The following is a 12,935-nucleotide window of genomic DNA, read 5'->3' as shown; positions in this document are numbered from 1 at the left end:
AAGTGGACAACACGTGTTGTCCACTTCTCTACTCTTGTGTCCTGTCTGCACGCCTCACTTCTTTTTTTGCATAATGAATCCTTACCAACTAGCTCAGCTTTCTGTCGTTCTGCTTATCTTGGTTCGCAGACATCGAGCAGACTGTACGCAACGATAAGACCCGGTCAGTTCAACTATCTAGCGGGTAGGCTGCTTCGGCCTTACGCGACGACTGCCAAGCAGGGATTATTACCGTGGAGGCTAAACAACTCCGCCGGGATTGGCCGCGTCAGACTCGATTGGCAACGACTGCTTGGGACCAAGGTGAGCGTATGATCACGTGTAGCGACGCAGTTTGTGCTTCTTCCTCTACAAAAAGCTCGTTCCGATTCATTTTGTTCGCCTCTAGAGGCGATTCCCGCGAGATCCAACTTAAACAGAACTGCGCGTACTCATTATTGCAACTGCATCAGAATGCACCTATTGGCACTTCTACATCAAAGATGGGCTGTCACAACGAGCAGCGAATCGGCCTGTTAAACGCAAACGTGTCCTCAGCGCCTCTACCAACACCGTCCTCATCATCAACACCACCACAATCACTAGTCTTATATCTACAGCAGGACAAAGACCTACTGTAGGCTTAAAAGTAGAAAACAAGAGCAAACGCGGTAATAATAAAAGGCAGTGCATTACCCATTGTCGCCTTTCCCGGCAATCCTGCAGAGCCCATGACATCACCATGACGTCATGGGCGTCATTCTTCTGTAACTACTACGCCCTAATCAGTGTGGCAGCCTTTGGTATCTACTTAACCAGACGTCACGCTAAAACCGGTAGCAGAGATTCTGACCTGTTCTGCGTTGTACAGGTGCAACCTGCGAGTCTGCCCTTAACCTAATGTTTAACTCTTTGCGCTCGTTTAACTACTGCGGATAACCGTTAACGACCTAACAACTCTGGTAATGCTACCTACTTACTACCTACTACTACCTACTACCCCCTTGCCGCCCAGTCGAAGACGGACAAGAAGCCCGCCTCGACACCCCCTTCTACGTCGTCGACAACGAGGCAGAGCCCGGCGCTGCGGGGGGCGAGTCCGCGACCCGAGAGCGCCTCCAACAGCGCCTACGTGACGCCTTCGAGAGGCGTCGACAGGAAGGTGGACGGAAGTGGTATTGCGCACTGGGCGCCGCCGGTCGGGCCCCAAAATCTTCTAGGCGGGACCAGATGGTTCTTCGAGAAGACGCCGACGCTGCCGACAACGTGAGTCAAGTCAGTTCAGGTCAGGCCAAGTCAAGTCAGGGTCAGGTATAGTTTCGGGTCAGCTACGCTATATTGAAACAGAGTCAAATTAACTTTTTATTTATTTATTTATTTGTACATACTGTAGCGCAATAAGCATCATAGTAGGAGTGGGTGAACAGAGGAAAATCATACAGAGAAAAGTACGATACAACAATGCGGGGGACCGTGATAGCTAGGACCATTCATCTTGGATGGCAGATACAAAACTTCGGGGTGAGCATGAGCGAACAGACCCAGGTAAGGAATTCCAGTCTCCCGAGGAACGAGGGAAACCGCTGAATTTAAACATATTTGTGCGTGCAAAGTAGGGCATCAAGGACACGTTGCGATGTCGTCTCGTCGAGGACTCTGGCGTGAGGTTAGTATAGTTTTTTTTTTCGAAAGTCTAACGGAAGAATTGACGATGTTGTGAAAGAAATCTAATGATGTTATGAGGCGATGTAAACAGGGCGAAGTTAAATTCAAGAAACGAAGAGCAGAAGAGGGTGAAAAGTCACGATCATAACGGTGACATGTAAATATGAGAGCCTTTTTTCTGAAATGCTTTTAACCTGTTAATATCGCACTGCTTATAAGGGTGAGATTCGGTCAGCGATCTGAACCAATCAGAGAATGCGTAACAGCCCTATGAACCAATCACAGAGGGCAAGATGGCGAATACAAAAAAAAAGCAATGCGAAATTTGAGAGAGCCTAAAATACCAGCCCCAGAAGCAGGCCAGGCCACGACAACTCAGGTCAGACTGTCGTCCAGTCATTCAGTCGTTCCATCAGTATAGGTCAGCGGTCTACACGAGCAGTGACAAATACTTCAGCACAATAACTTACGTCCTTAGAATGCAAGAAAGTAAAACCTTTATTTACTCAGTTGCTTGGTTGAAAAATAGCCGGTACGGAATCTTAGTCCAATATGAACGAACCTGTGATGAATTTGCTGGCCTACATGCAGAAATCGAGAGGCTCAAAGTACTGGAATGCTAACGGTATCCGTCTTAACAAAGATTCTGTGTGTGCTGATACATCGAGATCGCTCCCCAAGAATTAAACGGCCTTGTACGTCTAAGGACAGTTCACTTTTTCAATTACTACGAAGCCACCATTGCCCATTCATAAGTGCACTTATGATTAGTCGAACGGTTCGTTTACTTACCTAACGATAGTCACCGTGAAACATGCGTTGCAGCAATTCAATAAATAATAAATAAAGGAAAGTAAGTTCGGAAGCAGCTATCATTACCGCGTTCATCAATACACTTGCGAATTGTTTAATGATTCGTCGTTTCGCCTAACGCGCACCGCACAGCAGCACTCTTGCCGCGATTCTTTACACGATAAATGCATTAACGAATGACTGTCAATCGCTCTTCAATTACAATTACCAGTTCAATATATGGCATGGTTGAACCACTTCCTTGCTAAATGATCATTGCGCAATACTCGGCCAGTGATTCATTAAAGAATTAAGGAAGGAATGAAACCTTGGTACGTAAGGCTCAATCGATCATTAATCCATGTTCAGCGACATACGAGAGCCTCACAGCCGTGCAAGGCGATAGGAGCAGGCTTAGCTGATGGAGAGTGAGGCGACTCAGTTGTCGACCGAGGGCAAAAAAAAAAAGAATACAGAAATTTTAAAAAATATGTTCTGTGGTTTACGAGCCAAAACAACGTAGTCCTTGGGTAATACAAGCTTTCCAATAGTTATTAAAGCGCTGCCTTTGGTATCGAGGATGATGATCAGGAATGGCAATGGCTACCCCTTTTGAATTGCGGTTGCGATCCAGCCCGTGTCACCAAGTCTGCGTGGGTTACTTACGCGTCGACCATATTGCAAAGAAAAAAAGTACGCAGGCTACAAACTATACAGCCCAGTTTTCCCTTCCACTGTACTTACGTGTTACCATATCGTAGTCTAGCACTCTGATTATCTCTCCTTTATCTCGTAAATTTTTCTACGCCACTGACTATCTCACCCGTATCTCTTTCCTGCTCATTTTCCCCTCCATAGATATAGTCAAGTCTCGTCTATATACATTGAAACCGGATATAATAAATAATGAATATAATGAAATCAGCGAAGTTCTTCTTGAAATGCCCATAAAGATTCATATTGCAATACATGCGTTAATGGGTAAACGAAAATAACCACGATTAATGGACAAACGAAGCACGTATAACCTCGTTACAATTTCGCTATAACGAGGTTTCACGCACCGCGTTCGTCTCCTTGCTTCACTCCACCGCTGACCATTTGACGTACGTTCTCGCCAGCTGTTGAACCCCAGCACTTCGGCAAGGTAGGAATTCCCCACGGTGCTTGCTATCGGGCGGCAATGGCAGCCCCACGAAGCGACCGAAATGCTGAATATGCTGCAACAACCCTCGTCGGCAGCTCATGCCACCAGTAGCTTGAGAAACGCTGCAGGGCCCTTCTAGGAGGCGCTGATAATCACACGATTGCAAAAACTACGGCGAAACCCGATGAACAATAGGGACCTTTAGCGTGTCCGGTATTCGGGCAAGTGCGGGCGGTTTTCCGGTTTAGCGGGGGCGTCAAGGTGAGCGGACTGATCGGTGGCGCCAGCTGGTGGCGCAAAGCTCAACCACACAAACACAGAGCTAATTACTGTATTCTGCTTAGCTGCTGGGGTAAATTTTCGACAGTGGCGTAATCGTGTTCACAATTACGCCACTGCCAAAAATTTGCACGAGTGGCGAAGCAGGATATGGTGAGTTACTGCAGTTTTAGCTATGCGTTTGTCTGGTTGAGCTCTACAACACCAGGCGGCTTCACCGCTTACGTTTACGCCCCGACCATCCGGTAATCCGCCCAAACCGCTCCCGTTTACCGGAATAGCGTACAAGCTAAAAGTCTCTATTAATTACCCGGACGCGGTTACCGGCTTAAACCGAAAGGCGGTGTCACGCTTTGGCTTTATGCAAATTGACCGCCAACTGTCGTCGTCAACTCGATACGCCTTTCCGCTAACAACCAGATCATCGATCTGAGAAGCATGTGTAGCACAACAGAGCACAGTTAATAGATTCTTTTTTCTTTCTTTCTAGAACAGCGTATATAAATGTTTACCAAACCAGAAAAACAGGTCTGTAAGAAAAAAGAAAAGGCGGTCTACAGAGAGTCGTAAAACTCCGCAAATCGACTCTTACAACGCGAACAACTGGAGGTCAGTTAATTGCGGATTTCCGCTCCCCACGAGTCGGACCCTCAAGCCTCGCGGCGACAGCGCCACCGGCGGCAAGGACCCGTACTACGCGCGTGCGCGTAGGTGCGTTTGTAAAACCGACAAGCAAGTCTATAACAAGGCAGAGTTGTCCGAAATGTTTCTATTAAAAAGTCTATAAAGCAACTGTGCAAGTCGATTTACGTCGGTAACGCGCAGGTAACACTACAATCATTCCCAAGCGCTGAACCCCGCAGGCTTCACGTTTGAAGTAGTAGCTTAGAGCAAATAAAACCACGGACACAAGGAAGACAGACAAGGACAAGGCGCTTGTCTTTGTCTGTCTTCCTTGTGTCCGTGGTTTTATTTGCGCTAAGCTACTACTTCAAATATGGACGACCAACTAGCCCAACAGTCAACTCTTCCAGGCTTCACGACAGCAGCGCCGCAGACGATGGCAGAAGAATCGGCAAAGACCACGGTCTTCTTCACGGCAGTGAGCCCGAGGGAAGCGGCACGCCCAATGCAGGCGGCGCCACCGGCGAGCCGGTGCCTCCGCTGAGCGGCTCGCAGCTGTGGTGCGTGTACCAGCCGCCAGGGGTCCACGACGCTAACCTCGCGGACGACGACGAGTACCAGCTGGACGACGTGCCGGTGTCCCTCTGCACGGCCGTCGTCTACTGCTGCCTGGACGTGTGGAAGCACGGCGTGCGAACGTACCAGCCGACCGCGACGGCGCGGCCTCCAGGTGCCGAAGGCGGCAGGCGGTACCGTGAGTGCGTCACTCGTCAGCCAAACTATAGCTGGCTATGCATAAACGGGGAACGCGAAGCCGTAATCAAGCAGTGATACCCAGTAACCACGGCCGCTCAATGGAAACCAGGTGCGGCCTGCCGAACGCGCCTCTCCGCCGGTGATTGCGATAGTTCTTGTTCTCTCCGCCGCGCCGGTAGTGGCGCTGCACATCGGCGAATGAGGGGGGCCCACGGGGACTCAGGAGGCCAGGTTAGGTAGTAATGAAGAAGGGGGAACCTCAGACTAGCGTCACCGTCAACAATAGAAAACGTATCGTCGTGAAAAAGGCTACATAACTATGCACGGCGGCAGATGAAACGAAAAGTGGTTAGAGATTGAGGAGCAACAGTTAAATTTACAACCAACAGGTGTGCATGCGCTTACAGAAACGCACCTTAGAGGCTCGGTAAGATCCACCAGTGATTGAGAACTGTTTGGGAAGGGTGTAGTGGTTCCAGGGCTTACATATGAAAACGCAGTTATTTGCTTGGGGTTAGGCAATGCGCGCCGGCATGCGACACGGCGTCAAGATATTGTGTGTCGATTGCGCGCGAGAGGGTGGCAGGCGCGATATTCGGCAAGGGAAAACGAAGCAGAAATAAAGACAGTACGAGAAAAATGAAGACAGGCAGGTACCGCAGAGTCACTTAAGTGCTCTATTCGTGTGTGTTCACACCGATGACTTCATCAATGATGTGGATTTACAAATATCTTCAGTTGCTTTCTGTGTCGTGAAGGAAGCGCAGCTTCAGATATGGAACTAAAGATATAGAGTGGTGTTGACGTGCAAAACACGGTTTTTGTTTATTCTGAGCACAGATTTAAAAAAATAGGGCTTCGTTTAAGATGACGCATGACTCACAGAATGCAAACTTGTTTTATTTTAACACTACTGTTCAAGGTTTGCAGTCTTCTCTACAAACGCAGGACCTTGCGGGAAAGAGGCTTTCTTGAAAGCCTGAGCACACTGTCCAAAGAGCTGGTAAGGTCACCAGCCCAGTTTGCCAGGAGGGGTCTCAGGAACTTTTTTAGAAATATCTCGCAAAGCTCTCGACAGTGATACTGGTCCGTACACTTTGCGCACCACATGAGCGGGCAAACCATGAGGTGTGGGAGCACAGCACATGAGAGGAGCTGGCACAGTTTCCCACAGCGATAAACTTCAGCAGACTGCAGAGCTAATTCGACGAAAGTACACAGCAGCTTGCATAACCAGACGACTTCAGGCCGCGGGTAGCTCAGTCCACCTTGGTCAAGACTGAATGTGAAGTGATACGCTCCAGCCCGCGAAGCACTTCCTCTTAGTCGCACCTTGCATTCACGGCACGCCACCTGTATAATTTCATAGATTCAGATTTCACTAATTGCGTCAATTGTCTTCAACTTGACCAATATACAAATGGCTAATCATAGAGTAGGCATGGTCATTTTAAAAGATAGAGCTCACCTTTTACGTTTTAATCCTTCCTTGTAGTCGTCCTCCTTGAAGTGAAGCGAACAAACGACGGCCCTGGAGTTCGGCACCCACTGGCTACCTTTGTCGTTGCCTTGTCGCGAAATATGCCGCAGCCAGACATCCCGGAGTTGTTCCTTCGCCGGCAGCTCGTGATAAGAAAGGTCGGAGTTCCTCGCAGCATTGGATTTGCATCGCGGCACACAACAGTTCTTTCGCATTGCGTATGCCGTGACGCATCTAATAACTCCCCGTTAGAAACGCGTAACGAAACAGCTGGACGATAAAATAAAAACGTACGTGGAACAGGAACCACGCTACTTCGCAACGCTTCCTTCCCGGCGCATGGACCACATGGACGGCCGGCTTTCCCTTGGAAACGTGCGCCTTACGTTCGCCGATGTGCAGCGCCCCCACCCATAGTAGCGGCCGCAACTGAAAACTCCGCTTGTCACTCCCTCACCCACTGACGGCGCGTCATGCGGCAGGCCGCACCTGGTTTCCATTGAGCGGCCGTGCAGTAACGGAGTCATAACGAAAAGCAATTCTGGTGGAACCCGTCTACCGATGACTCGCAACGTACGTAATTGCAAGGTCACTAGAATAGAGACCCGCCTGAAAACTGTTTCGCAATGACGTACACGTTTACCTCCATCTGGAGCGACTTTGGCGATGCCGTCGATTCACTGCGCACGAAGGAGAACGTGAGGTTTAGGATAAAGGGCGATACGCGGTTACAAGATTTCGATTTTTTTTATATCCGTCAGACGGACATCGTCAATGACACTTCCTGCTCTTGCGGTGGTTACCGAGTCCGCGCTGATCACAAAAAAAGTTTGTAACAGCACATCTGTTCTCAGGCAGGCTTCTAAACAGCACAAGCATCTTGGCCCTATCCTTGTGTCCGTTTCCTTGAAATTATTTGCCGTCACGAATGCATACCGACTCACTTAATTTTCTGCACTTCTGCAGTCCCCTACTTCCTCGACCTCCGAATACCCTTCTATATAAGCTGCATGGGCCTACATGCAGTTTATCCGTCTTGCAACTTATCCCTTTCGCCCTTGTGAATTCCGATTATGCGGGTGCTTCTGCTCTTCGGTTACCCGGTCTACATTACGCTTCAGATCACCAGGGCGCGTCATACTCTCTTTTCAAGAATGAGTTCGATTGTCATTCCCAAGTGTTCGTCCTTTTGAATACGCTGTTATTTTTTCTCTTCAGCAAGTTGAACGCTCAGTGATAACGAACATCGGTCATCTCAGTGTGCGGTACGTCCCTGAAATGTTGAAATTTTGACACTGTGGCGACCGATGCTAATGTCGTCCTCCCAGTGGACGGCCAACAGACGATTAGAAGACGACTAGCAGACAATGTTGCAAATAATATAGCGACAGAAGTAGAGGCGGCTACCGGAAAACAAAGTTCGCGATCACACCTAGTTTATCCTTGCGTACGCATGCGCACACGCGCCATTCTATGGTTTTTGATCCAGGCAACCACATCGACGAAGAGTACAAACATGAAGGAGACGGCGGATCGCAGGGCATCTACCACTTCTCGAGATTGCGTACTGCCGAAGGAGCTCCGCCTACGCTGAGGTTGTACGCTATGCTGGGCGGACGCGACCAGACGACGGTCAACTTCACGCGCAAGATGGCCGCCAGCGCATCCGGAGACGAAGCGCCCTCTGGCGACCAAGACGCCTCTGGTGGCCGCCGCAGGCAGCCTAATAGACGCGAGAGCACCGTCGGCTCCGAAAATTCCAAAGGTGCCCTGTGGTCCACGGCTCAGAGCCGTCCCATAAATTACACGGTCCTGGACAAGACCGTTGATTTGAGTGCAAGATGGCTTCGGCGCATGGGTCTGGACGGATTCGTCTTCAATTACAGGTATGGGAACTTCACCTTGGCACTCGTGCTCGGCACGCGTGACCACAGTGAGCTGCAAACATAGTTGGGCTCATGAGTGGTATCTGGAAACGCTTACAACAAACATAGCGGCGTCTGTAGCAGCGAGACGGCACCTAAATTCCCGTTGGCCGCGATGCCACACCACGAGCGCGCCTCAACGGAGCACATACGGCGACGAGACGCCGCGGGGAGAGAAGGGTTGTCGTCGGCGAGGGGATCACGTGACGCGCGCGTGCGGGTACAGCCGTCTCGCTCTCGCAATCCGGCGCGCGGTTCGTATCTCTCTCTCACCCCCAATGGGCTTGGCTGTCGTGCGCGCTTCCAGGCCTTGGTGGCCGCTGCTGCTTCCTCGGTCTCTGGTCGCGCAGGAAGACGGTAGCATGGAGCGTTGGCAGGCTGCTGCTGGCTCAGGCAGTGCGTGCCGCTATGTGTACATTACTCGCAGCGCAAAATTCGAAGGACGGCAGCGTTAAATCGGGCAGTAATGCTTTCGCATTCGCAACTCATAAGAATTGCTTAGGTGACCTCGAATTCTTTTTTTGTTTGTGTGTGTTCTTTACCATCCGTCCTTCATTTGCAAACAGGGACGAGGCTAACTCTTTTCTCTAGGTCGGATCCGGATAACCCGCGCGCGGACCCGCTCTACCTGCTCTACTTCCGCGCCTTCCACGAGCGCCTGGGCGAACAGAAGCTCCACGCCACCCTGGTGCTGCCGGACGCGCTGACGTCGACCGGCGCGACCGGAAGCGGAAGTGCGGACCGAAAGCGGCGCGCGGGCGCCACGTCGGTGGCCCGGCTCGTGGCGACGGGCTACACGCCGCTCGTGCTGCCCACCCACGACCTGGTGCCCCAGGACCGGAAGCTGAACGGCGACGAGCACGGCCGGAACCACGCTTCGGACGACGACGCCGCTGCTGCGCCGCCCGCGGCGGGGGAGGGAGAACGGGACGAGCCCGTTCTGCCGCCTCCGGTGTCCGGGCTTTCGCCGTACGGCGTGAACGGCACGGAGGCCGCGACGTGTCCCGCGCCGTACTCGAGCGAGGACCCGGCCCTCCTTACGCAGGAGAGGTTGCTCAACGGGTACGTGACCGCGTATATGCGTTAGACGCAGGAGAGGTTGCTCACCGGGTACGTGACTGCGTATTACACGCAGGAGCGGTTGCTCACAGGGTACGTAACCGCGTACGTACCCTGTGCGCGGTTAACAGGGGTTATCGTTACACGTAGGTTGCTCATCGTGTACGTGACCGCGTATATGCGTTACACGCAGGAGAGGTTGCTCATCGTGTACGTGACCGCGCGTATATGTGTTACACGCAGGAGAGGTTGCTCACCGGGTACGTGACCGCGTATATGCGTTACACGTAGGAAAGGTTGCTCATCGTGTACGTGACCGCCCGTATATGCGTTACACGTAGGAGAGGTTGCTCACCGGGTACGTGACCGCGTATATGCGTTACACGTAGGAAAGGTTGCTCATCGTGTACGTGACCGCCCGTATATGCGTTACACGTAGGAGAGGTTGCTCACCGGGTACGTGACCGCGTATATGCGTTACACGTAGGAAAGGTTGCTCATCGTGTACGTGACCGCCCGTATATGCGTTACACGTAGGAGAGGTTGCTCACCGGGTACGTGACCGCGTATATGCGTTACACGTAGGAAAGGTTGCTCATCGTGTACGTGACCGCGCGTATATGCGTTACACGCAGGAGAGGTTGCTCACCGGGTACGTGACCGCGTATATGCGTTACACGTAGGAAAGGTTGCTCATCGTGTACGTGACCGCCCGTATATGCGTTACACGTAGGAGAGGTTGCTCACCGGGTACGTGACCGCGTATATGCGTTACACGTAGGAAAGGTTGCTCATCGTGTACGTGACCGCCCGTATATGCGTTACACGTAGGAGAGGTTGCTCACCGGGTACGTGACCGCGTATATGCGTTACACGTAGGAAAGGTTGCTCATCGTGTACGTGACCGCCCGTATATGCGTTACACGTAGGAGAGGTTGCTCACCGGGTACGTGACCGCGTATATGCGTTACACGTAGGAAAGGTTGCTCATCGTGTACGTGACCGCCCGTATATGCGTTACACGTAGGAGAGGTTGCTCACCGGGTACGTGACCGCGTATATGCGTTACACGTAGGAAAGGTTGCTCATCGTGTACGTGACCGCGCGTATATGCGTTACACGCAGGAGAGGTTGCTCACCGGGTACGTGACCGCGTATATGCGTTACACGTAGGAAAGGTTGCTCATCGTGTACGTGACCGCCCGTATATGCGTTACACGTAGGAGAGGTTGCTCACCGGGTACGTGACCGCGTATATGCGTTACACGCAGGAGAGGTTGCTCATCGTGTACGTGACCGCGCGTATATGCGTTACACGCAGGAGAGGTTGCTCACAGGGTACGTAACCGCGTATATGCGTTACACGTAGGTTGCTCACCGAGTACACGACAGCGTATATGCGTTACACGTAGGAGAGGTTGCTCACCGGGTACGTGACCGCGTATATGCGTTACACGCAGGAGAGGTTGCTCACCGGGTACGTGACCGCGTATGTGCGCTACACGCAGGAGAGGTTGCTCATCGGGTACGCGGCCGCGTATATGCGTTACACGCAGGAGAGCTTGCTCGCCCGGTACGTGATCACGCATATGTGTTACGCGCACCGTTTCCCCTTGTGCACGATATCTTCAGGATATATTCATTGAAAGTCAACATTACCGCCTACATGCTTCTACAACGACGCATAGGGATAAATATTAGACAGAACGAACAGAAGCCGACCAAATTGGTGCTGTCGGAGAAGTTGGCGTTTCTGCTTTCGTGCGAACGCCCGAAAGGTCAACTTTTGCGACAACACCATTTTGGTCGGCGTTCCGTTTATTCTGCACCCCCCCCCCCCCCCGCCGTTCCCTAATATCTATTTCCTGACCAGACGAGTCCAATTATTGACTTCAAAAGCATAAGACCACACAGCGTTGTCACTGAGGCACTCGCACATCCCCGAACCTCGGTGATAAGAACTTAAATGTCGGGCGTTGCACCCGGTTGCTCGCAACTCATATTTTCCGTACTAAGTGGCGCCACTATAGTTCCAGAAACAAGGGTGATCGTACTTCTAGGAGCCCATCTCAAAAAGGGATGCTCCATCCATCCGTTAATTCATCCATCCATCCGCCTGCTCATTCATTCATTCATTCATTCATTCATTCATTCATTCATTCATTCATTCATTCATTCATTCACTGGAGTTCTGTGAGCCCTGAATCGTGCGCCATAAAGCGTTCTATATGTACGGCGCCACACGCTATACACGCTAATGCCAGAGCCCGTCTCACGCGATTTGCCAAGGTTAAACTTAATTTTATTTCCGCTCGCGACTGATACCGTGCGCGAAGCCAAGTTTTCGCGTTCCAAAAAAAAAAACACAACAAAAAAACCGAGAGGGAATGAAACCGCACTAATGCGCCGCATTAATACCGCGGTGACTGACACCATCCATCATATCTCTGATTAGGCAGCACATAGGGAAGTGAAGGTGTGGGAGCAAAAAAGCGGCTTTCCGTGCCAAGGCGCTTCTCACCGAGCGATCACACGATACCAGTGGCGTAGCTAGGTCGTCTGGAACCCGGGGCCCATAGGTCTTCTGTCACCCCCCTCCCCGGGTGTAGCCGGCGGAAAGAGGGGTGTCTTCAGACGTATATGACACCCCCCCTCCTCACTGGCCCCGTGCAACCGGGGCCCACGGCCCTCCGGCCCCCCCTGTTGCTACGCCACTGCCCGATACTACTGTAGCTGCCACGCCGCTGCAGGCAAACGAACCTCGTCTTACGGCATATTCTCGGGGTCGCAGCGACGTTTTGGAAGCGTATAGTTTTCTACGAAAATTACGTGGAGCACCGCGGGTGTGATTACGGAAAGTGTGGGTTCGGCTCCCGCCTGCGGCAAGGTGTCTTTCGGTTCACTTTCATTTCGTGACCTCGTTACTTGGTCGTATCGACTGAGCTACGACAGTAAACTGCCCCTTTGTGCTTTCTCTCGCTTTGCTGACTGTTCCCACGCGTGGATCCCATTAAGAGAGGGAAGAGAGAGAACGAGCTAAAGCTATGGAGTTAAGTTAGCAAGATAATTATGTGTAGTATACAGGCATTTGCGTTACCTTGTGCTTTCTCTCGCTTTGTTGTCTGTTCCTACGCGTGGTTCCGACTAAGAGAGGGAAGAGAGAGAACGAGCTAAAGCTATGCAGTTAAGTTAGCAAGAGAATTATGGGCAGTATACATGCATTTGCGTT

The 12,935-nt window shown here is 51.4% G+C and overlaps 2 protein-coding genes across 2 annotated transcripts in view; one reads left to right on the top strand and one right to left on the bottom strand.

Annotated features, from left to right (window-relative positions):
- The window catches only part of LOC135905660 (protein phosphatase 1 regulatory subunit 37-like), a 431,344-nt gene that overhangs the window by 252,644 nt on the left and 165,765 nt on the right, over window positions 1-12,935 (bottom strand). The window lies entirely within an intron of this gene.
- LOC135905659 (uncharacterized) overlaps window positions 1-12,935 on the top strand; it is a 56,018-nt gene that overhangs the window by 19,549 nt on the left and 23,534 nt on the right. Inside the window, exons 4-8 of the mRNA XM_065436605.1 lie at window positions 130-303; window positions 995-1,245; window positions 4,897-5,240; window positions 8,212-8,608; window positions 9,239-9,709. Of these exons, the coding sequence (XP_065292677.1) occupies window positions 130-303; window positions 995-1,245; window positions 4,897-5,240; window positions 8,212-8,608; window positions 9,239-9,709 (1,637 nt within the window). The remainder of the gene's footprint in view (window positions 1-129; window positions 304-994; window positions 1,246-4,896; window positions 5,241-8,211; window positions 8,609-9,238; window positions 9,710-12,935) is intronic.

Source organism: Dermacentor albipictus, chromosome 7 (assembly GCF_038994185.2).
Source record: "Dermacentor albipictus isolate Rhodes 1998 colony chromosome 7, USDA_Dalb.pri_finalv2, whole genome shotgun sequence".
NCBI classification, from domain to species: Eukaryota; Metazoa; Arthropoda; class Arachnida; order Ixodida; family Ixodidae; genus Dermacentor; species Dermacentor albipictus.
The sequence above is the reverse complement of the archived record's forward strand: the minus strand, read 5'-3'. Positions and strand labels throughout refer to the sequence as shown.